Source organism: Polyergus mexicanus, unplaced genomic scaffold, assembly GCF_030449975.1.
Source record: "Polyergus mexicanus isolate NDT 795.1 unplaced genomic scaffold, iyPolMexi1.0 SCAF_12, whole genome shotgun sequence".
Classification (NCBI taxonomy): domain Eukaryota; kingdom Metazoa; phylum Arthropoda; class Insecta; order Hymenoptera; family Formicidae; genus Polyergus; species Polyergus mexicanus.
Window position 1 is genome coordinate 7,516,700 of NW_027223332.1, and position 26,957 is coordinate 7,543,656.

At 41.9% G+C, this 26,957-nt stretch overlaps 1 protein-coding gene across 2 annotated transcripts in view; it reads right to left on the reverse strand.

The window, feature by feature from the left end:
• The window catches only part of LOC138938290 (uncharacterized), a 139,221-nt gene that overhangs the window by 28,996 nt on the left and 83,268 nt on the right, over nucleotides 1-26,957 (reverse strand). Inside the window, exon 3 of one of the 2 annotated variants that reach the window (XM_070305151.1) lies at nucleotides 20,030-20,074. The exons of the other annotated variant lie outside the window; for it this stretch is intronic. Coding sequence (XP_070161252.1) covers nucleotides 20,030-20,074 — 45 coding nt within the window. The remainder of the gene's footprint in view (nucleotides 1-20,029; nucleotides 20,075-26,957) is intronic. 2 annotated transcript variants of the gene reach the window in all.

Consider the following 26,957-nt stretch of genomic DNA (forward strand, 5'->3'; position numbering starts at 1 on the left):
ATAGGTCTAATATAGCTGCGGGATTTTTATCTAGTCGAGCACCGAGTCTCTCCGAGATTCGTGTCGTTAAATAACACTCCAATTAGCGGTACGCTTCTTTTTTTAACATTGAAACAAGTCAATGCTATAAACAAGAGTAGCGTTTGCGTAACGTGACCGAATTTTGTCACTTCAAAAGTATACACTCTAAATTTATAAATAATTTATATAAATGCTATGAATTATATAAATTCGCAATGAAACTAAAAAAAAAATAAAAATAAAATAAAATAAAATAAAAGAGATATACACGATATTATGTAGCTGTCTGATTTTATTTTTAATTGCTAAGTCATTTTTATGTTAAATGCGCGGACGGCGAAATTTATAACATAGGTATGACAGGATGTTACGGGACGATGCAATAGGTTCGTTAGACCTGCCTGTTCATGCCATTGTCAATGTCATATCGGACAACCTTGCGATGGGTTACACGGATGGTAGGTCAACGCACGTATCTACGCAACGGAGCGCTCTCTCTCTCTCTCTCTCTCTCTCTCTCTCTCTTCGACTATAAAATCGATATCGGTACATGTCGAAAACGTATCGATACTACGCGACAATATACGTTTTCATCCCGCTTCTTTTATGGAGAAATGCGACAACGGAATAGCACAACGAAGAGCACAAAATGTTGAAAAAAGATTCGAACGAGAAAAAAGAAACGTCATGAATGCCTTTAATAATCATCGATCGATATCCTCATTCTTATTAGAAGAGCCTTTACGATCCATTGTCTTCTTGGAACGTGCCCACGGTTTTCCTTTAATTAAAAGCGCTCCCTCGCGGCTCCACTCCTCTTGTAATTATTAAAGACGCAACTTTAACGAATCGTGCGCGAAGTTACCGTCCGACATATATCGGAATATTATTGTATTAATATACAGATTTTATAATCAGCGATTTACCCTCGCAATTAATTTCGCTCAATTCGAGTTTTTCATCCGTATAATTCCGAGAAACGACTGATACCTGAGATGAATTCTTTTTGCCTTTAATGTATAAAGAGGGATCGAGTAATGTGAATGGAGCAGGTTCGATTTCTTCGAAGAAAGGTCTCCAATGGATTATCGAAGCAAAAAAAGATCGTAAGAAAATTGCGTATAGAAAAGAAAAGAGAAAGAGGAAAGTATATATATATATAAGAAGGTTGAATTTCAGTAACTGAATGATGTGTGTGAAAAGCACCAGGACTCGCTAGTTCTATTTAGATTATGAATATAATGTATTATTGATGGAGTGGCATGAGAGACGAGGACACAAAACTCGATACCTCGTTGAGGATTCCTTTGTGACGAATAAAAAGCACACAAATAAGCGAGAGAGGATAAATTTAGAATCTCGCGTTGTATCGTAGCGCCTGGGAGATGCGAGATGTCCTATTTTAGATACACGTGAGAGATGAATAACAGCGAATACAAAAGCTGGATAAAAATTTATAATAGCCGTCTCTCGGATGAATAAAAGAATTAACCTTACTGAGAAACGCACGTTTTTAAGATGCATGCTTTGACAAAAAAGAAAGAGAGAGAGAGAGAGAGAGAGAGAGAATTGTCGCAAGCAGAATATTTCTATGATCAAAAGGAACTGATTATTAGTGGTTGGCCATGATTTTCGAAACTGAACATGGGCAGGACACGTCGCGAGGCGAGCAGCAAAATTCGTTCGCATAAATACAGCGGCAAGAGCGACGGCGAAGGAAAAGAGAAAGGAAAAAATACGATAAAGTTGGACGCTCTCATCCAACCGGGGAGAGCGGTACCCTATCATTACGCTTACTCGGAGGGCAAACCTTAATAATATCGGACCTCGGACCCCAGCTTCGTGGCTTTCGATTTTTCTCGGGACACCTGGCTGTACGCAGACCAAACCCGGCACACACCTAGCGATATGGTGCAGCAGGTGAACAGATTTGCTTCCCGAAACTTGCTGGTCGATCGATCGCACAGCGGCACAGCTCGTCGACATTTTGTCGACCTGCCTCGATTCAACATGCGTAGGGATCGCCATATACCTGCGTACACATACATGCCCGCGACACGTGCAGGTTAGCAGATGTATCTCGTATCTGACACCTGCCAACCTGCAGCAGCACAAAGACTAGATTCAGCTGCAGTTGCCCGCGCTGTTCTCGCGCAGGAAAGCAAAAAATTCTCGCGTTTCATCTTACTTTTTAATTTTAACTTGGTGAATATTGTATGAGTAAATATGGGTACTTAGCGGTGCTCGTGTATAATGCCTTGCAATAAATAAATTACAATCATCCACGATGATATTTATTGTGACAGAATTTGTGTAATATAACGTTGGATTATCCCGCGAGACGCTCTTGGAATATCAATCTCGATGATAGTTCCCTCGCAATCGAGATGACGAACACGACAAGGTCAGAAACGCATTATCAATTCCGCGAGTTCTTGAGCTGCGACATTTAACGGAATGGAATTTCCATCGCTTTTTCACATCGTCGGGCAATTTCGCTGTGGAATCTTTAAAATCTTCAGAATCCTGAATAATGCCGGGGTCATATCGAACTCGATAACTCATCCGCCGTCCACAAGGTGAATACCATAAGTGACCGAGATACGTGCGCAAAAATAAATTTCATCAATCTGTAGCGTGTCGAAAACGCGCCGAAGAGTATGACACACAAAGATTTGGGGCTTTATGGGAGATTACATTTTAAAATCACGCTGAAATTATGCTGGCACACTTCCATTCTCTGTCCGTGGTCGCATTGGCATACTTATAATAATAATAATAATTTAGAAAAAAAAAAAAAACTTTATGTCAAACAGCATCAATTTATATCAGCAATATAATTTTATATCAACACAATGTTAGCGGTAATTTTAAGTAACTTTCCACGAAGTAGCTTTCCATGAGTAGCTTTCCAATTATGAGGCGTTGTCAGCTCGCTTTTACCCGCGAGAAAGGCGCGAGGTTCGATTCAACCGTAGATGCGGCGTCACTTTATTGTCAGCCGGAGAATTTTTCACACGCGCATAAAACAATCGCGTTCGAATGACGTTGGCGCTGCGATGTCGATCGCGGGCAAAAATCGCAGGTCAAGGACGTTCGTACCGAGTATAATAAATCTTACGGTACAAAGATAAATCGATCGATTGAAGCGATTACTTTCGATCTGGAACACACCGATCCCTTGTGGAAACATTCGTCTCTTTATAAAGGGGAATCTGCGAAAGTTACGTTGCGCATTATTCGTGTGAAAAAACTAGAGTAAGCAATCGTAACTTTTTCAGATGTAGGCCAACTGTCAATTGTTTCATATTGTTTTGCTGCGCGGGGAACACACTTAACGTCAATCGCAATGTATGCCTCTTAATTATGTTAAGAGCGTATCGTGACAGCGAGCGCGTTCGAGAATTCCGTAATTAATATCAATCAAATTAATGTGAAATGAACGCTATTGCACTCTAAATATCAAGTTTATATCTTGAATGCTTCGAATATTAATGTTAGCCCTTCGCGAATGCGATTAATATTCCACGAATCGTAAAGATCGTGTTCGACTTAACGAAGCAAATCGAGAGATTCGAAATTCAAGATTCAAGAGTTACGGCGCAAAGTTACGGGGAATCGATTTCCGCACCGGGATTCTCGCCAGCGTTTATCCAATTCCTCAAGAGCGAGGAAAAGTTACTTCTGCGCGTTTGCATCCACTTGCGCGGCCGGGACGTTTGCCAATCGTCGTCTCGTACGTGCGCGACCGCGACTGAGACATTTTCACAAGCGCCAATTAGTTGCTGATCATCGATCGGAGATACCGCTCTCGGTATTAGCGACGTACAATTAATCGCTCATCTATTTACGAAACCGTTCGCGCCGGTTTCGGAGCCGGAAGATAAAAAAAAAAGCTGTTTGGATATTCTGCCGATGAATGAAACGTGATCGATACGATGTGCGATTAACTCGTGACAATGGATGATTTATACAGGGGTACGTGACACTGATATTACGCATGTTTTTTTTTTTTTTCGTCGACATTAGCGTAAGAGTGCGGAAAATTCCGGTATGAGAAAACGTCCAGGATATTGTATGTAAAATCTAGATATATTCATGAACATAGAAAGTGAAAAGATTATCTTGTATAGTAGAGAAAAGCACGTGAAAGACGCGCGTTTGCATTAAAGAAGCGCGGTACGATCGAGGTATTAATTTACACGAAAGAAGAAAAAAAAACACCCATCATTCCGCGATGCGGTTGTCACGCACTTTCGACGCGTGACGAAACAGCTGATCGCGGGCCGAGTGCGAGTTCACGAGCGCGCCATTATTAAAAATCGCGAGATATGACGTAGAAAGTTGGATAGGGATTTTTATCCGTCACCGGGGCTCGTTTATCGATATCTTTAGAAATCATCGAGTAGTTTCATGCGTGACTTATTAACCTTCTCTACCTGGGATCAGATACACGGCTTCCGGCTAACGGTGAATACGTTCGCGAATCGTATTTTATATTAAACTACGATGTTATATTTATGTTTGGAACGATGCACACCGCGTGTGGGCTCTCTCTCTCTCTCTCTCGTTGCATAAAATATTTACGGCTCTCGCATCATCGGGTATATTGGTCATCGATCTTTTGCATCTTGGAGTTACATTTTTTCCTTTTACCATGGTCAAAGAATAAACTCGGTTGTAATCTCGAAGGTAAATTCTGCGAATCGTGCTACGTAATACTCGCCACAACACTATAATAATGTTAGCGCTCTCGAGAGCGAGATGGCGAGCGTCAGTCATGCAATCATTTTTCTGCAATTTACTCGTGAGTCAATCATTCCTCGATTGTGCATAAGGCAATATAATGACGCTTCTCTGCTCCTAGAAACTCCTCTCACCGTGGATCGATCAACAATGGGGGTTCAGCTCGCGTCGTTAGCCTCGAAGATGAGGGAGTGGAGGAGGAGTGTGCTCTGAGAGGGCTGCAAAAACGCGCAAGAAGCGAAGAGAAAGAGAAAGAGAAAGAGAGCTAATACAAAGAACTCGTGGACGAGTATGAGGCAAGACGACGACGTGCACGCACCAGAATAGAAAAAGGGGTCGTGCTCAAGAGACGTCTGTTGTGCGAGCTTGAGTCAAATGTTTGTTCATCGATGAATTATTTTATACGATAATAATATGCATAAAATGGACATTATTTCGACATTATTTGCAACGAAATTGGTGCGTACAAACTCGAGTTGCGCGTCTCGTATTGTATATAATTTCTGATCGTATTATAACGATATACATACGTGAAGCGCGCTTGGTTAACTTTGCCTATGCATCATAATGCACCGTGATGTAATAAGGCGATACGCGATCCGCTCACTCGCTCGGATAACGAGACCACATCCGCGCCGTAAAAAAAGAAGACTCGTCATCGCTTTCGAAAATTTCTCCCTTTTCTCGAACCTATGGATGATCGGAAGGGGAAGGTGAGGCTGTTGTCATCGGAAGGACGCGTGCGTGGCCGTGATACCCATACGAGTGAAACAGAGGAACTTTCACGGCCATGGGCCCGACTTGGTCACTCGGTATCGCGCACATATAAGATCGGGTGGTGGAATAAAATAAAGATAAATGAGACCAACCGATGCGGGTACAGAGGAGCAGCTGTGAGAGCGGAATCGACGCATAAAAAGAAAACAAGTTATCGAATTAAAGCGATACCGGACCGGCTTCGAGGTATGTAATTTCTATCCCGAGGCGATTTATCTCGGCGGGAATATATTCGGAAGCAACGGTATTATATATGTATTTCAGCGACGCGTGGCCCGAAAATCGCACGTTCGTATCGTGCAAGAAAATTTAATCTACGTTCCTCGCAATAAAAAGTTGTTGTGTAACATCAGTACTCTGATAACATTATTTCTACAATTTAATAGTATGCGTAAAGTCTCTTATGGTTCTGACGATATATATATATATAATCTCGAAACCTTTCATTATTTAACTCCGTTCTTACTTTCCTCATCTCGGGGATGATTTCAAGTAACAAGATTCGTCACGCATAGAGCGCATCTTTCTATCTCGAAGCAAAGAGAGATAGGACGAATCGATCCGTAAGGACGAAAAGTAGCAGATTTTAGCGGCAATTTTCCGTAGTGATCAATTCAAAATCAATTTTTATCGTGACGAGATCGCCGATAATCGCGTATCGCGGACGCGACGACGCGCCGACGTTATCCGAGAGATAACGCGACGATATCACGACACCCGGTTTTTCTCGCCGGACAATTTATTTATCTTTTCTCTTTTTTTTTTTATCCGGAAATGAGGTCGGGGACACTCGACACGCATGGAGCATCTCCAATGTCACCCATTAAAAACCACGCGCACGCACGTGTCCCCCGATCCCTTCGGCGCTGCTGAGAAGTTTTGGTTAACTGTATTCTCACCGCGTTAAATGTAGATCCTTATCTCACAAGTTATCTCGTCGCCTCATCGAAAAATTAATCTCAAGTGAATTTAATCGAACTGCTTCTGGTAAGTCTGGATATATCGACAAGCGCATGCAGGTACTTATATCTTTACCTCGTGTGTTCACGATTTGCTAAACAAATTATAAGAAAGTGTTCCGTTCTTTCCCTCTCATTCTCTCTCTCACTCTAGAATTTATTTTAATCTTCAGATTATCGCGTCGGCTCTTCTCGTTATCTCGGAAAAGTTTGATATTTGCGCAACTTTACATCTTTTGTAATAAAAGCATTAAGATATCCGACCTGACATGTCTTGGCGTCAAATTCTGGGAAATCAAGCCGGATATTATCGATCGATCGATCGACAAATTCAGACGCGATTCTACTGCTTTCTACGTCTGTTCGTACGAAGGAAATGCGTGTTTGACTTTTCGATCTTCTCGGAGTCCCTGTGAATGCTCTTGTCACAGTTGCTTTGGCCTCCTGCCGTATTCGAAAAAAACGGGTCCATCTTTTTATATTTAGAACATAAACGACGCTATAGAGGCGAATGTTAAGCTACGTCGCATCCGAGCAGTCACGTTACTCTTTCTATCTCTCTATCTGCCCTTCTCTCTCTCTCTCTCTCTCTCTCTCTCTCTCTCTCTCTCTCTCTATCGCTCGATATCAATCACATCTAACGGATAATGCATCGTCACAGATTAATTCGCCACCGTTACAAGTTAGATACAATAAAGGTGATACACTATCTAAGTGCGTGGACAAAAGTACAGAGGAACTTTTCAGGACAAAGTATATTTCGTGCTTCAAACAAGATTATCGTTAACTGTATCGTGCGCAGAGATATAATTAAACAATTTTATTTTCTACGAGTCGAATACGCGTATATTGAATAACGAATACGATACGCAGTGTCGGGCGGAATATAACAGATTCGCGTATTATATTTTGCTACTTTAAATTATTTACGTATATAAATATTATGTATGTGCGCACATACATGTGTACGTCGTTGGGTAAACGACGTACGTGGATAATTGGTGCGATAACCTTGAATGATTTACGAAATGTAATATATCGAAACGGATTTTCTGACTATTACGCTCGTCACTGACAGCTTTCGCGCTTTCCGCGAATGTTGTATCTTGTAGCTTCGACGAGCACAATACGCTCGGGCGCATTTTTCTCCGCCCCGCAACGCGAGTCCATTGTTCGTTTGTCAATACGAGATATACGGCACGACGAGCGGCGTTGCGATTAGCCCGTTGCGCTCACGTTGCACTCTACTGGTGCAGCAATGCAGTGGCACGTTTATATCTATTGAAGGCTACACCACGGTATTATGAAAAGAGATTCCCACAACAGGAGTCCCTCTTAAGAAAGAGAAAAACAATCCAAACTTGTTGACTGTTTTACTGACTATTTTATTTTCTTGTCCCAAAATATTTTCTCGCAAGAAGCTCGATCGTAAAAAATGTATGGTAAAAAAAAATGTTACGCGTGATAATTGAAATCTTTTTCTCGCAATTTAATAAATTAGGAAAATCATTCGTGTCTACGCGTTCGCGTACACACGAGAGGGGCCGAGTTGGATGAACCCGACACGACTGCCTGCAGTCTCGTAAATGCATCTGCATTCGCGTCGAATGAGGTTAACGTTAATGAGGCGCAAGCATCTCCAGACACGGCAGATCTTCCCTTTTATTCACCCCTTTTAGTCGTCGGTACCCTCGGGGCCGCCGCAAACGCGTACGTGCGTGCATTCGTATTTTTTTTTTCTCTCTCTTAAATTGACCGCCCGTCCGCGGTCGTCTTGCGAGGATGCACACGTGTGCTTATTCGCGAAAAAGTGAATACCATCGTTTTGCGAGATTCGAAATATGATCTCGAACCTGTAAGATGGATCGTTTGTAAATTTCTGCCCGCACTTGTTTTGTATATTTAGAATCATGTGAACAACGAGTGAATAAAAATCCAGGTGAACCGAACAGAGGTCGAGAGAGTTGTTTCGATGTTTACGTTCGATTGGTATCGATCGACTTTTAGTCGGTAGAGACAAAAGAAGTCGGTCAGCGGAACTGTGTTTTAACACGACATCCGCTAGTCGTTAGAATTAGAATAAAATATCACTCTCCCGAGCATTAAGCGTCAGATCTATCCTCATTCGCGTTATCGTCCTTTATTATCTTTTAACCAATTAGAGTGTAATATAAATCGATCATGATTTATCTTTCCAGAATGAAACGGGTGTTCGTTTACAACGCGAACGCTCTTTCTATTAGATTCAATAACAAAGATCTCTGTACGAGAGACGCAAAATTTCGCACCATCTTTCTCACGATGGCGCTCGATCTCGCGAAATCAAGCAGAGACGACATCGTCGTGACGTACCGTTACACCCCCTGGGCTGTCTGTCCAATACATACACGCATACATACACACACACACATGCGTACTTACTACGTAGAGAGATTTGAGCTTCACGTGGTTGAGCGCGGGCACATCCACCATAGAGCACTTGAGCAGAATCGTGGTAGTCTGACTCGGCATCTTCGCGGCTGCTGTTTTTTTCACTTGTCACGCGAAATATACTACTACGCTGACTATCGATCACCGCATTACTGATACGGGAGCCGAGTGGATACGTTCGTTAGAACACAGACCGCGAGCACAAATCGTCGATGCCGCGACAAAATAAAATTACGCGAGACGAGAATATATATATATTTTTTACTTACGCGAGGAAACGATTATTCAGACACGAAAGCCGGCAGTGTGTGTTAGAGGGCAATATGTAAAGGGCAGTGTGTAAAGGGCAGTGTAATGGTAGCGAAGTTTTCGCGAGGAAGATCTGGACCCATTCGAGATGTTCGTGCCCTTTTTCTCCTCGAATACAAAGAGCCCGGCGAAGAAGATGCTACAGCGGCGTGCCCGATCCGCCGCTTGACTGAGTGACTGACTGACTGACTGATTTTCACTCACTCGCAACACACACGATACCCCGTGTGCGGGAATTGTGGCCGTCCCCACCTGCGCGCCTTTCCTTATCCCCACCGTCCGGCTGTCGCCAATCGTCGACCGTCGAGAGCGCACGCACACGCGTATCGGTGGACTACGCGTATGAAACAGCTGCTACGCGTGTCTCGTATGTGTACGTGAGCGCGCGCGCGGGGTTGTATGCGCGTGTGCGTGCGAGAGAAAATTGAATCGATGAATGGGAAAGGGTGTAACTGTCGGGATAACGAGGCTTTTTTCAAAAGGAAATTGTCTATTGTATGTGGGAACAGGCATCGGCGCCGCGTTTCGTGTTATTCTCCGTAAAAACGAGTGATAACGAGTATAATGAATCACATCTCACGAGCCGTAATACAATGTAAAGTAGTCGACGTGAGCTACGACACTTGGAACAACAGACGGCGGCGTTTAACACGTCAAAATAAAGACGAGCTATCACAGACGCGCTATAAACATTATAAATTGAGGGTCATAAATCATCCGATCGTACGAAACATAAATATAAAAAGCGCATCGATATCATCGGCGATTGCGCGAAAGACTTTTTAGCTCTCCTATATACGTGTATCTATGTATACCGGCTTGCCCTCTCCGCGTGATTTATAACTATCGAGAAAAAGGAATATCCTCTCTTTATGCCTCGCGTTAACTATCTCGCCGCGCGGAGAATACACGGTGCAATTAAATATATAAATCGTCCGGTTGCATCGCAAGCAAAAAGCCGTTTGCTTTACTTTCACTCTTATCTGCCGTTACTCCCTGCGAAGTGACGAGTGGAAATTGCGGATTTGCGCGGCGACTCATTTCCGTTCAATTTATAGCATCGACGAAAAACACTCGTAAAAACTATTGGATTCTTCGACGTAAAGCTATATTCTCGTTCCATTCCGAAAGATAAAATATTTTGAAAAAAATTTAATAGTAATAATTATAATAAAATTTATTAAATATAAATAAATGATGATTCAAATATTTACAAATAAATATTTAGAAAAATTTTTAAAGAAATAATATTAAGAGGAAGAAGCTGTATATATATACCATATATATATATATATATATATATATAGATGAAACCAAATGCGGAGAAATCCGAGACACTTTATGTACAACTAAATCGCAATCTTACCGCTGATGCTGCGGTCAGAATCAACTTATCAAAGTAATGTCCGCGACTAAGATCCTCCGGGACGGTCGCACGGAACGAAAACCGCAGACTTCCTGATCGCGTGAGGACGGATCATCGTTACGTGTCGCCACCGCGGCAGCAGGTGAGTAAAAGTTTTTCGACCGCGTGTCTCGCGATTCTTATCTCGGTTTCGTGCTCCATTTATGTTCCACGACTGCCAGTTACGCGAGTAGGTGCGTTGCCTCGGCCTTTAACCCTCGAGGTCAAGAGCCAGTAAATTGACACCTCGGTTAGCGTCTTTCGGGATTCCCAATTAGACGTTCATTGATAATGAAAGCAGCTCGTAAATTCTCGCTAACTTGAGTTTGCTACGCAATGTAATTTTAGTTCTCGGTTGTTGCATCACGTTGCTTTATGCATAATTTATAATATTCATTTATTTATCATAATATATATATATATATATATATATATATATATATATATATATTTATTTATTTATCAATTTTATTTTTCTCCGACATTTATATTTTATCGCGCTTTATTCATTTTGTCTAATTATATCGTATATAGTTACATAATATTTTTGTTACTTTTTGTAGATGTAGATTCTTTTTATATTTAAATTAAGTTTATAATAAACAGCTCCTTCTTATTCCCTCGACTTTTGACACGCAAATACATTTCTATTGTATAATTATTTCCAATCTTACATACATACTGATAGATAGATAGATAGATACATTTAAAAAAGTTATTATTTCCTAGGTAGAAGAATAACATTTAAATTAAGCATTAATGTCACGTAACCATTTTTTGAAAAACGCGGAGAACACGCGCAGGCGGTACGTGTCGAAGCGAATAATAACAGCGACGTCGAAGTCGACAAGACGAGTGTCCAATACGCTTGCTCGGTCACGTAATGGCAACGGTTCATAACGGGGCCCGTTTAGAGTCCTGGGGCATCATGGCAAAATCGACTGCCGCCACCGTCAGCGTAAATCGCATATAAAATTCGCAAGAGTATAGCTGTCTGTCCGGTCTTAACTCGACATTGGGCCCCAGCCTCGTGTGACATCATACGCGACTTCCTCCAGTACCTTCCGTCTCCTCCTCCATCCGCGACAGGAGAGACTTTAACCGTAAGTGGACAATGGAAGTCCGCGCTGGGCCCCTATTATGTCGACGCAAACGGTGCATTTACGAGGGTGTGCGCTCGCGTGGGTGTCCGGCCTCTGCACGTGATCGCGGGGCCTTTGTCGTGCCATCGTAAAGAAGAAGCGAGAGGAGGAAGAGATAACTGAAGTGTACGCGACAGCTGGCTGATCCGATTTTACGAAAGGGCCTCTAAACCGCGATGGGCGAGCCTTTTTACGACGCGATCGACGTCGTTGAAACAAAGTGAAACGTTGCATGTGAATGAAGCCTCTATAGAGACTAGACAAAGTGGCAGCGTGACTTCACCTGCGCAATTATCGAGGCTACCGTTTCGGTGATTCATTATCAGAAATTCGCATGAGTGTGCTCGCCTTTCGCGAACTTCTAATCTCGTTCCGCGATTTTCTTTATCTTGATAAACTCGAATTACGAATCGATAATAAATGCATCATTTATCTCTTCAGATTTAATATTATATTTTATATAATACTTTTTCTCTCTTTTGCCACTGGCACAAGTATATTTTTCGTCTTGAACAATATTTCCAAAATATAGTAGAAAGTAAAATTCCACGTAACCAAAAATTCCAACAAACTTCGCTTCGCGGAATAAATTCCGCTTCGAGATAAACCCAACTCACGCACTAAATAATTAATTCGCCAGAGACGGATGCCAATGCAAATGTGTCGAGAGGCACGCAACAGGAATCGCGTCTCCTAGAGTAACGTAGAGTGAAAAAAAAAAGAAAAAAAAACGCTCGTGATTCATCGCCAATTATACCGCATCACGAAAACGAGAGGGACAGTCGTGCTGACTCAATAAACGTTTGTCCAGTGTGTTTACTCAGAAACTAAATTTTCCACCTTGTGTCGAATGCGGGTATAAAACATATTTGTTTGCTCGGGTCTCGGTCGACCGATTGCGTTTCCGTATTTCGTTTCTACCTTTCCGGAATCCAGATAATCGAATCCTTCGAGGAAGCTCGTCGTTATCATAATCGATAGCGGCAATAAAGCGTCGGCAAGAATTTCCTGACATCCCTCCCTCCCCTCTCCGGGAATTATCTCCGTTTCGAATCGTAACGCATAATGATAATAATATTTGATAATAATATTTTTTTAATGATAAAAATTATTTTATGTAAAGAGAATTTATTTTTTTAAATTATTCTTTTAACGAGAAAAATATAGCCGCGTATTTTCCCATACACGCTAGTCATTAAAAAAAAAAAAAGACAAGAAAACCAACAGAGAAGCTTGGAACGTCGCGAATCATAAATCGTATATTCAAATCTGTCATATCAAGCATGAAACGAATGCATTCATCCTGAAATGATGGTTCATGCATATCATTTTCATCTGTCCGTCGAGATCCGTTTGTCAAGCACGGTCGACGATTAGAAGGAAAAAAAAAAAAAAAGAAAACAGGCGCATTCTACTCGCTTTCCGACGATTTCAGCTGCGTTCAAGAAGAGGAAAGGGAGCCGCTTTCTCTCCTGATTTATTTATATCTTATGCATTGCTTCTCTCTGGCGCATCGCATTATCATGCATTATGACAGGACGGACATCTATCGTTGTCTATTTACTCGCGTGTCGAAACACTTTGAAAACCAGCATGCAAGCAACCGAAAGTTGATACGAAGTTGAGTCGCGTTCAATTTTTTCAAAAGATTCGCTCAGAAGATACTCGGATACCGAGGAATTGTACTTGGCTCACGTGATCCTCGGTAATTCCGCGGGAAAGGGAGGGGTATGTATTCTTAGGAACGGCAATATTCCCTCTATCGATATCTCTCTCTGCGTGCGCTTTGTTTAGTAATAGCGGATAGCGTATTCCATAATAATAATCGCGACGGTAAACGGGCAAACGTGCTATGTCGAGAGGTTCGTAAAAATCTGGATTGCACTGTAAATGTAGTTGGAGAACGGTGCGGAGTATACTTGCGTGACAGGTCGTTCTCTGAAAACAATATCATACACCGTTTTGTCGAAGCGCATACGCGTCTTGTATTCCATCTCGTAAAATATTCTTCTCACGCTTTACAAATACACTTTCATAGATTTATATAAACGTAAGATACATTCGTAAAATTCTCGCTTGTGTCGCGGAGTTGTCGTAAATATCCCCTCGAGAAAAATGTCACCTGCGTTACTAGTGCCGCGAGTGCCAATTTTTTCGCTCGGCTCGATGATGCTGTGGCAATTCCGCGGGAAAAGGAGCGACGCAAAATTTTTCTTCTCATCGTCGGAAAGATCACCGGACAAAAATGAAAATCTCTGCGTATTTGTTATTGAAAAATGCGTTTCCGCGGGCGAGATACTCGGCGTGACAGGCACCACTTTACGCTTCCGCGAATTCGCGTAAAACAGGTAATGACTGGAATTTCGTCATTATTGCCGCAACATTATGGGCGCAACGTTTGCGGACCCCCCCTTCCCCCGCCCCCATCCCCCATTCCGTGTTGCGTTCGTTCCCGGTGCAGAAAATGTGACCTGAAACGGCGTCACGTTCGAGAGCTGTCTGTTGTAACCTCGCTAACGATTTACAAGGTAGCTTCTCTGCGATTTTTCACAATACAATTTACGCTTTTTTTATTTTCTCGAATCAAGCATAAAGTATTAACTTTGCTGTCAAGTAATCATCTAGATTGTCATAGAAAGAATAAGAAGAAAAAAATTTTTCTTTGTTTTCTTTGTTTTTTTTTTTTTTAGTATAGAGAGATTACTATTTACACCTGTTGCATTCGTAATGATTATTCATCTAATATTATTCACGTATTACATTCTGCACGCAACTACAATCATATGTATGCTATTTGAAAGGGAGAAAAAAAAAACACAGATTGCTTTAAAATATTCTTTGAACGAAGTCGCGAAACGTGAATGCGAAAAAAGGAAGATTGTTCATCAACATTCTCGCGTTCCTTCTTGCTTTATTAACAATCTGCGCGAGACTCGCGATGCTGCATTCCTTTGACGTTGATAATTAAACCGTGGAAAACCTGTGAGTGTTTTATCAAAAGCTAAATACTGATAAATGTTTCTATATTTGCTTTTTAAACGATTTAAATTACAACTAAAACGACGAAATTACCGACAGATCTCAAAAGCTGATATCTCCAGATTACAAATGAAAGAAGAAAATATTTCTCATAATGGACATGAGATGTCTAAAAACAGACTAATGGAAGTTGTAAGGTGAAAAAAATTTGTAGCGATGCGAATAAACGTACGTCGGAATCGCTGAGTGAGCGGGGACACGAATCGTTGCAAGGAAAAGTACTCGGTCGTTTGCCTTTAATCGGTTGCCCGGTGAGATAAGCGCGCGATCATAGCCGGAGCGAAAAGACAAGGACCCGGACTCGGACGTCATTAGGATACGTGCAAAGAAAGAAAACCGCAGATACCGCGAGCCGATTACTAAGAGCTTGTAGCATGAGTGGTCCGCTCAACGCGTAATCGTGCGTTAGGTGCCGCCGATTCTATCCAGTCGGCGAGGGAAATGACTCATGCGACTTAATGTAGATCGTGTATTAAGAAATATATTTGAAATATCTGAATATCGGAATTTTAATCTCCCTCTAGTAAAAGTCTACCTGTCGCGTTACATTTTGTCGCGCGATCCTTCGCGCTTTTCTTTAAACAGGACTTTATTCTCCCTTTCTCGCGAATTTAGCAGTCATAGTTCTCTCTGGCTGCCAAGTCCCGTCGCTCCATCCATCCGTCTCGCCGTTACTTTAAAATTATCTCCGTACCGTGCAAGAGATAACGATAAGAGCGTTCATGAGATATGTCTGGAAAGGGAGAAGGTTTAAAACTTTTCCAACCTTTCGCGTAACTTTTCGTTATCAAAGGACGTAAAGGCGACAGGCTGCTCGGTGCCGCCCTATATTCGAACGACAATTCCGGTATACTTGCCTGAAAGTACCTCTCTCGCGCCTTTCCCACACCTAGCCAAGTCTCAGCGCGCTCTTGCCACTCGTGGAACTTCATTTCTCCTTATCGTTCGAGCTCAGCATCCGACTGATGTCGCGCGTCTGGAAGCGTTATACACTCGGCGAAAGTATCCATGCGATCGCTACGACGATGAATGACGGACTGACACTACTACCTGTCGCTGCGCTTGTCGCGGATGACTCACGTGCGTAAAGAATCTCCGGTGCGCGTAAGACGCGACGTATGTATGAATGAAAATAACGCGCGTTGCCACGGCAACGAGGTGAGAGACAGAGATAGAGGAAGAGAGAGGCGTGGGTGTTCGAGGAAGCGTGCTTTTATGAATGAATCGACGACAATATCACGCGGATAACGCGTCTCAAAACGGTGCTCTCAGTTTATAAATGCGCCGACCGTTCCCAGAAAGGATTTAACACCTTGTTGGTCGTAAAGGGACTGATCAAAGCGACGTCCCTCGTAATCTGTATCGACCACAACAAAGACCGCCGACGCGAAACCGCGCTCACATTAATCGCGCCATTTAAAAATAGCCGCGTTCAATGGCTCATCTTATTCTTGAAAAAGAATATTCATCTAATTCTGTCGGAAACAATCGAATAAATTTAAGATACAATCTCGTCGCGTGAAAATAAAATTGATCATCATCGCGCATCGAATGACGAGAAAAAAAGTCAATTGATTGTGAAACATACGCGGATTGATCATGATTATTTTCTATGTACTTAGCGAGAAGATTTCTCTGCGATGTCTTATCGTAACGATTATTATTATTAAATTCATGTCGCGTGTAAATGCACTATCATTATTGCCTGACATGCGTGTGTATGCATCGTTACGTGCGTTTCGCGCGACGGATACGCGAGATATACTCCGGTACTTTTTGTGCGCGCGGAAAAAGTTGCGCAGACAAAGGTCTCGTCTGCGAAAAAATTCTCGCTGTGAAAAAACGCCGCGAAAGTGTGACGACCTGCTGCCCACGAAACGTGTTTTAATGATTTTGTGTAAATTCACTTTAAAGTCAGCTTGGATGAAATGTTAATTAGTATCGCGATGAAATCTCCATTATACGCGAGGAGAAGGAGAAATAACTCTTCCATTTATTTGATTTATTTAGGAGGTTAAATCACAAAAGCGGCCCAAATGCCATCCACGCGCTCTAAATAGAGACGGGCAAACGAGCACTGTCGAAATGCACGAGCGGAACTCGGTTTAATTCAATGATACGATTGTAACCAAACGCGAGCCGCTTTCATTTGCGAACGATTAATTTTGCATCCGTGCGCGCACGCCCACGCGTATCAAATTCGCCAATCATTGCACTACGTCCACGTTCATCATCATCAACGTCCCGTATATATTGGTGGTAATGCAACGAGATTTGCGGACTTCATCGTCGATACGTTCCGACACAACGGCCTTGTTATCGACAACGGCCACTTTTAAGCCGTTAACCCCGTGTCGAGGGTTTATCTCGCTCGCTCTCCAAGTAAATGGCCAATTTCTTTTCTTTCCGCTTCAACGATTCGCGCGGAAAACAAGCACTATATTATGCATGTCGCAAAAATGAACAAGGCAAGAAAATGCGATTCGTCATCGACCTTGGATTCGTCGCGGCGTGAACGCTCTCTCTTCTTTCTTTCGCGCGGAAACATGTGGAAAATAATCGAGAAACTATAGAATAGCGACGATAAACAAGCGAGCACGCGAAGTCGGTGCATCGCGCGTCAGTCTCAGCTTGTAAATTCTATTACGCGTTAAGGCATTCTGCATAATCTCATTGAACGCATACATATACATCCGTCTAATCAACGTGAATTCGCAGTTAGAAGATTTATAACGGCGAGTGCGCGCGCGGCCTGCTATTCAGTATGCGGCTTATGTTAGTTGTAAAACGCATCACGGTCTCGTTAAGTCGTTGACGAGCGTGCGCGAACGTGAGGAAAAATCGCAACGAAATCCCGGAAGAGAGGCAACCAAAGCAGAATAAAATTCGCAATAATTTTGCCGCGTTACGCGAGTTTTAGATAATAAGAATCATATATTTTCGAGCTATATTTTTATCCTTGTCCGATTGATTAACGAAATATTGATTTCCGGTAGTTTATCTCTTTCAAACATTGATCGAAATAATCTATATTAATTCATCGTCGGCTCTTACTCGTCTTGCATCTCGCGAATTTCACGAAACATAACGATTATACTCCCTTTCAGCTCAAGTCGGACTTTTTGTCTACCCGAGTAATTAATTTGCATTCCGCGAGAATTAACAAAATCGCAAAATCATTCCCGGTGACCTGTTTCCATACTCCAGATGTAGAATGCCCGGGGATCACGGCGCCATTAACTCTCGTTAATTAATGATGTTAAGATAACGCGATGATGATAACGAGTACTGCTATTTTCGCATACTCTATTCACGTTGCATACATTGATCACTGATCCATCGAAATATTTGACAGCGTCGCGCGATTAGCTCGACCTACTAATATCGTATATGGGACGAAAGAATAGCTCTAATAACCACGTGTTTAAAAAAGACAGCAGTGTATTTTTTAATATTATCACTCTTTGTTCTAATTCCGAATCATCTCATCTAGCCTAGATCTGCGAAAGTGGCGCGCGTCGTATTTTAAATGAAATCAATGACACGCACCATTACCTGCGTAATTGAAGAGATTTGCCCGCACATCGTTGTTCAACAATCGCGACAATCAAAGATGGAGAAAGTAAGGAAACGAGTATGTTGACGAGTCATCGCCGTGGTCTCTAACGAGACTTCAGCGAAATGGTTTTAATGAGACGTCGCTGGCCGCTATCTCGGCGCTTAAACGCAACTGAATAAATACGGCTCCGAAGCATATTTACGGACTTGTCGATCGGTGGCCTTGAAAAATTTCGAGATGCTCGAATGCTCGCGGTCGAAAGATAACGCTTCGTCTTCTCTCAGACGGGAAAAGTCCATCTCGCGATTTAATCGCGCACGCACGCCGGAATTCACATTCGCATTCGCGCGCGGGAGATTTTCGCGGAAATTCTGTGCGACTGCAAACTGTACGATCGGCTGGTTGTTTTGCCGATTCTTCGAGAGACTCGATGAAATCAACACAATTAACGTGCGATGTTTTATTCGAAGGAATGCTGATAATAAGTGCGACGGCGTTCAAACTTTTGGTACAGCATATCCGCCCGACAAAATTGACCGTGGATTTTTCTGACCTACTTGCTTACATAATTGATAGAGGCGAGCCTCTTTTGATACACCAGCTTCGAACACGCCCTAAGGACACGGCTTTTTACACTTTCGCTTGATAAATTTTAATGCACCGCGGGGATCGCGTTTCTCGGTCGAGCATTCCCTGCCCTCATTTCTATCTCGCGACTGTCTGTCGTATTTCGTGCTCTTTAATATTGTAGATATTTTTACGAATTTGTATATATTCGTCGTATTTTTCTATATATTTTTTAGATAATAATTTTTCGTTATTTTGAGTATCGATCATAATTTCTTTATTCGCTATTAAATTTCTATAACCCTATTTGTATTGAAAATTGAAGTTGGATTACTTTAGCGAGTTTAACTTCGTCCCCGCAGAATAAGAAGTTTTACGGTCGTTGAACATTTAATAGAAAAGTAATCAACGTGCAAAAGGAACGAGCGACGGAGCGCGAAAGTAAAACTCGTTGATTATTTTCTCGGGAGGGGAGAAAGAGGGGTACCGGATAATTTCAAAACCGCTTTTGACTCTTTAACACAGATGTATAACCCCGTGACAGCGACCTTCAAGGGAGCGAGGGAAGAATTCTCGAAGGATGCTCATTAGTAAAAGCGCACAAACTTTGGGACGAGCGATTTCTCTCCCGCGCGATAAATCCAGATAACGCAACAAGATTTATATGTTTCATCAAGTTATAACGTACGTGCATCAGTATCGACAATCGGTTTCTTCTCGTGAATATTTAAGCGCCGCCAGCCACATATGTACATATATCTCATCTCGTCGGTCTTCGACCATAAAAAAAATCAAACTCAAATAATAAAATGCATCGCACAAAAATATCCGCGGTACGCGTTTTCGGATATTCGATGGCGGACGCGAGTTGTCTTTTACTGCGTTATTAAATGGCCCTTCCTGTTCGACGTAACATGCGACTTGCATGTTAATCGAACGGATCTGTTAACGTCGTTTCGATCGACTAGTCTCGCCACGTGGGTGGAACATGACTTTTGCGGCTCTCGGTACGGATTTCTCCGCGAATCCTCGCTCAACTCTACAAGATTTCTAACAACAACGTAAATTAACTCACCCTTCCCTTTTCTTGTGTCTCGTGTTCTTTGGACCGCCTACTCACCTGCAAGTCACAATAAACGAGGATTAGAATTACATTACGTAAATTTTTAATACACATGTATTATTCTAATAAATATCTTTCTTTCAAATGGCATTAGAATTAAAATTAAAGTAGCGGGGAATAAAACGGACAGTTTCGATCCCGCGAGCAGAATTTCTTATCGCGTTTTGATTGACATGTGTGAGCGCATGTGTCGAGCAGTGCACGTTTTTAACATCGCTTTCGCGTCGGAGGCATCGGGCGAGCGATTCTAACGAAGGATCGCGCTAATAAAGACGCCAATAAAACGCAACAACTGACAAATTGCATCAACGTGTCAGTGCACTCTGCGGCGTGCTGATAAAGTCTATTAGGCTTTTGTAACCATTCGTCGCTCTTTGTCGCACCCTGTTACGGGGAATTAGCCACCTCACCAACTTCGCGGTATGAAAGCAATACCGGGTGAAACCAAAAGAACCTCAGCGATCAATATTTATCTGCTCTTCAAAAGAACAATAAGAATCTCTATTTGATCACGCGAACATAATGCATGCATCCATGAGGGATATTCTTTCCTCTCTTTCTCTTCCTTTATGCCCCTTTTCAAACTGCATGTTTTTCAAGCAATTAACCAAGTAAATTCGAAATGAGGTGCTAATTATAAACGTATCTTTACTATGCTTTAAACACGTACTTTCACCAAACGTGCGAAGACATTAATATCCAGATAATTATCAAACTCTGCTTTTAACACATGTGTTACATTTTATCTCTAAAACGAACTGTGTAAAGAAGGCATATTACAGAACAAATTAATTAAATATATGCGAGCCACTTCCACTTTTAATTGGCGATAAAACTCGGCTGTCCGCTAAAAATGTTTATGTTGGTGAAAACGATGGGTCAAATCAAAACGATGTCGTGTGAAACTTTCAAGAACTTTCTGTGCGAGGGGCCGCGCTGCCTGCGAAATTCTTCGAAAAATTTGCATCGGTTCGTCTTGCGAAATCAATAGGGAAACTATTCGACCCACTAACCACCTGATGAATCGTCTTGTTGCAATTTTAGCGATTTGCGAATGCGACAACAGTGTCGTATGACGCAACCGAGTTACATGCGGAAACGTCAGAAGACAATATTAAATCGCGCTACTGACACCGATAATATCGCCGACTAATAAACTTCGAATGCATTTCTTACTCAACGAAAAAGCGCACGCGTGACATCAGCGGGTGACATCTTGATACCTTATCGGTAAAGGTGGTTCGCGGTTTCTCGTGCGAGTCGTCGGGACAATCAGCGAATTCGATAATATGTATGTATATAGAATCATTTCTATGTATCGTGCCCACGATAATACGAATAATAATATTCAAAGCGTCAGATGAAGATGGAGATGTTGTTTTCGGCATTTAATATAAAATAAAAATAAATAAAATTTCAATACTCTTATTTTCTCATTTATTTTCATCCGTCCAAAGCTCAGACATATCAGACATGCGCGGTTATTTATCTCGGGCGCATCCTTGAAGAGTGACAGATCACAAATGTTTCTCCTTGAAGGAGAAACATCGAGGGGATCCCAAGATCCCGATAACGTCAAGGAAAAAATTATCAAATTTTTTTAACGATACCGCACGCCGCTAAACATTTCAGAGAACTCTAATTATCATGGCAAATGCGACAAAAAAAAAGACAAGTGATAAATGACACGATAACGCTCGACCGCCACGGTAGATGCATCTCTCATGCGGCTGCCGCGATGAACCGCGGAATTCGCATAATGCCGTTCTTTCATACACGATATCTGAAAGGTCGTAGGATTTCGCGAGCGGTCCATTATCAGACGCGCGATAAGGATACGCGTGTAATTATCGATAAATGCTGAGGCTGTCAATCCTTGTAATTTAGATCCAAGGCGAAGCGTTATATTCTCTACTTTTCCCCGATTATAAAAGCTTCGGGAGATCAAAAATCAGAAAGAATTACACTTCGGGATATTTGAGCGTGATAAACGCGTGAAACACGTTTTATGAAAAAAAAAATCGTGCACAGTTATCTGTCAGTTAATTCAATCCTAAACCTCGTCTCGCGATACGCTTAAAATTCACTCTCATTTTGAACGCTTGTCGCAATAATAAAACATCGTGCTTTAAGATCTCACCGTGGAGAACTTGATGTTCAGGAAGTCGTAGTACTTGACCAGGAACTTCATTATACTTCAACAATCAGGAAGAGATCCTCTCTTAACATATACAATAATATCGTGGCCGATTATCGTTTATCAAGCTCTGCGAATATATTGAGGATCGATAATACAAGCCGTAAACGTACGAACGACCGGCGGGTGTGAAAAAACGTATTGCACTAAACCGTCGAGGGACGTAAAAGTGTCGGGGACCTCACGATAAACTCACTATCAAGCTGTCTATTATCAATATAATAAAAAAAGACTTGTCGACCATCCTCGTTCTTGGCAAGTCGCGACGCAAGCCGTAAATTACAACGATTAAATTAATTGCCACGTTTCTGGAAAGAGATGCACAAAATCGATCTTTCTCTCTTTTATCTAACGGGAGAGAGACGCGATTTATCGCTGATTATACCGGTAATCCGAGATTAATTAAGCGTTCCAGTGATGTAAGTAAATCTTCCGTTGCTCATTAATCGTGTGCAATTTTTGAAAATGAGATCTCGACGATGTAGACTCAATTGCGGGATTTTGCCGTAGTTCCGAAGAAATATTGAGTATAATTCTCGCGAACGAAAAAACATGCAACGTTACGCAATCGCGTTAACGACAATTGGGTCGAGGCGCGTTTACGCGCCTCGACTAACGAGACGAACTGACGATGCATCGCGTACAGGCGTCGGAAACAAACGTGCACGTGTTACTGCTGCCCGTTTCGAACCGTCACATTCTGATGCACCGCGAAATGCAGTGCGCGGACTGCATTGTAGGAATGCGCGGCACGTTGTTAATATGTTTCGTAGGATGGGAGATATTGCGTGAATTGATTTACACGGTACACAACGCTTTATATGTTTATCTCCATCGTTAAGGGTATCGCATCAACTGCGATCTTGAATGCGCTATCGGAAAAAAGAAACTAGAACGACAATGCGCCCTCGATTGTTCGATGATTTGCAACGTGTGCACGCGCGTGTCCAAAGATCGACCCACTTTTTGTCCGAGGTGGAGGTACGATCGATCGAGCCCTCGGGAATGCGTATTTATTCACGCAATGTCAATTAATACCGAGAGATCGTCGCGCCGATGTGGATTACCATAACGGTGACCCGCTTTATCAAGGGCCAAATCGATCCGGTGATTAATTACGCGAGAGACTGCACAAATTGGCGTCTCGCGGAACAACTATCTCCTTCTCGCTGCTCGATCAGCTGATCGATCCCGGCACACTGCGCGTTACGCAACCTGGTCTTCGTTGCATTTGAAGTTATAAATTGCACGTACGCACACACGCAGTCTGGTGCGTGCGTACCACGCGTTTACGCAATCGCAGCCGCGGTCTTCTTCTCTCCGTCGACTCAGCGTGACCAGCCGCATTTATTTGCGGTAAATCGCGAGATTACGTGCACTTTTCCCTTTCGTCGACCGATAAAAGCGAGCTCTTTCTCCCTTCCTCTAAATTAAAATAGAAACATTCGACTAAACACGGAGTTTTCCGGTAATAATTGCCTGGTCTCAATCGCAATAATATTCATTTAAAGTCGAAAAAAATACCGAGGAATGTAACGAACATTATCTCACGAAGAATTCGCGCGTGATTTATTAATAATTTATATTAGATTTTTCGAAATAATTTTTTCTGGTCGGAAAGCAACAAATAAAATTAATATTAACAGAGTTTATATGAAGTAATTTCTCATTTGAATATCAGTACGTGAGAAAATATCGCGTATATCATGAGAGTGTCCCGAATTACACCGACTTATTTTTGTCCGCTAAAAAATACTACGGAACTCGCGCCAATAACTCTCGATAATAAACTATCTTTTTTCCGATAGACACATTACCAGTTTCTCTAGTAAGCCACGGGCTTACTCAAGAACGTAATACACCAACAAATACCAAAAATTTACTCGATCGTCCATCGGTAATCACGACATTCGCTGGCGTGTCATCTTAGAAAAACGATTTCGCAGACACGTGACCAAACCAATAGAAAGAAAAATAGATAACTGAGAATTTAATGGTATTTAGACGAGTACGAACGAGCCTTGAAGTATCGATGTTTGTGCGATAAAATACTTAAAGCGCACCGCTCCCCCTAATAATATTGTTACAATTTCGCTGTCAGCAACGAAATTACTTTCGACTTTCTCACACTCGGATTCTCCTTATTGTCCGTCAAAGGTCGATCATTGATTGAATGAAATTATAGGTTTAATCTGAAATTGTTATTACAGATAATAGTATACTTTAATAGAGTATATTTTATCGCACGAACTTCAGTATTTCAAAATTCATACCACGCCTAGCAAGCTCGCGAGCACTCATCCAACTAGAAATTATGCCGAACAATCGTCAACGCGATATTTAACACACCGGGAGAGAAAAACGCGCGCGTAAAATCGCCGTATTTGCGATTTCCGCGTCTGAAAGGCGCGATCTTAGAAACGACTTGATCGCAGAAACCACCTCTAACGGACATGGTCGCACGCGACTAAGGGCGGCGGAGGTTACATAACGTGTTCAAATGCGCAAGCCAAGCGAGGCCCATGCCGTGTCGCGATGTAGGCCTCAGCGACGTGCCAGAAACGAAAATACTCTCGGCGAAGAAGCAAACGAACGGCGAGAAATTGCGGGCGTTCCTCTTCCCGCTGCCGAAAACGGGGCTGCCGTCGACGATCTCGGTGTTCAGGTCGATGCCGTAAAACGCTCGAGAGAAACGATCCCGACCCCGGATGTCGCGCGAGACCTCGTCGCAACTTAGGCCAAATTCGTGGGCGCTGCTGGCCTCGAGACGACAATGAGGATGTTTAAATTTACGAGAGTATCGACATAATCGTTCGCGTTATCGAGTACGGATATTGCTCGATATTTCTTACGAGATTAAGATAAGTGAGTGTCTTCGTACAGTTTTAATAAATATACATTGTATATTGTATAATTAGCATTTTATTAATTTTTTATCTTAGGGCACTGCAACATTTCTTCGATTGACGTTAAATAAATGCATGAACTTTACACTAGTCGTCAGCGTGCGTAACGAAATTGACCTCGTCTAGTCCTTTGGGGAGAGAGGGAAGAGGGGGGGGGGGAAAGAACTCTCACCCTGTGTACAGCTGACTAACACGGATCTAATAATTTCAACCGCGACATGCGTACGGTTTCGCAGGCGCGTAACTGTACGCTTCACGCAACATTTTCGACGCAAGGGAAAACACAATCGAAAGTAAAAGGTCGAGGGGCATCGTTAAAAATAATTTTTTTCAAGAATGATATCGGTATATATATGTATATTGAAAAGTTTACGAGCTTTTATCGGAATTAATGTATTGGAACATCATGGCGCCGAGCGCCGAAATGTCAGTGCACCTTTACTTTGCGAAAATGTATCTACACATGTATGTAGACACGTATTTTTAAAATGCGAAATGTCAAATTGCGAAATATGGAAGAAAAATATGGAGGTGCACGGTACCAATCCATGTTTCCGAACGATCTATCTCCCGTTTCTGTTTTTCCTTTAAACGCTTTCGTCCCGCGTGTTAGTATTGTTACAATGACAAGAAAATGTAAAAACGTATTGGTTAAAATGTAAATTCATTTCGCGTGTTAACATTTCATTTTGAATGAGACGTAGCATTTTAGTGAAGCGTAAAATCATATTGTGCCTTAAATAAATTTATATTTTCGAAGATTAATATAGCGAGTTAATAGACTGCGATTATATAAATATATGCGGTAACAAAGCAATTTTGCATCAAGGATAATAAAGTTTTCCAATTGCAGAGAAACATCGAAAAAATTACGTGAACAATTTATTACCGAATAACAATGCTAATTTGTTTTAAATTTTCGTCATTGATAGAAATGAAAAGTCCAATTAACCATTTTTGCGATATTGCGCGATCATTTATACATGACGTAACGCGTGTTCGTGAATTTAACAGCAGCTGCTATCGAACGCGTTCCCTTTTTATGCATCTTCTACCCAATACCGAGTGGGGCGAAGTTCTATCCATAATGCTCCTTTTAGCTTCTTTTCTCGCGAAACCAGTGTAACCGGTTGAGCGTAAGGCCGGTAGGCAACAAGCGCGCGTTCGTAACTTCAATACGGCCCCTTGTGCTTTTCTTTCGTTCGCGGAATTTCATTAAACGTTAACATCAATTACCTGGAAGTTCGGACGGCGGACAATGAGAACGACGCACGTATTCTCAGATATGTGCGCTTTGTTAAATTCTCATAAATTAAATCGATTATTTCGATAAAAGAGAGGAACCGATATAATGAAGTTTTGGAAGAAGGTATAGAAACCTTGTTTTTTACAAGAAAATTATTTTTACTACAAGGAACGTTTACCAATATGATATGTTTCAATTTTGTTTCTCGAGTAAAGAAACATATTTCGAACGAAACTGTATTTAACGTATCTTTTTCAAAGTGACAGTTAATTAAAGGGCCTGGTTTCACTGCACAACGAATATTCATGATAAATATATAGCAAAGCCGTAACGTATTCGTTCGATTATCGAGACGAGAGACATTTTATGGGAATTATGTGCACACGACGAAGCGGAGAAAAGATAATTCGTGTATCAGTATTAATGAAAAAAAAAAAAAAAAAAAACCCGATTTACTGCGAATCGCATTTGATTACTTAAGAAATATCAGAGTTACTTGCTACAAGCAGTCTGTTAATAAATCTTTTAAGC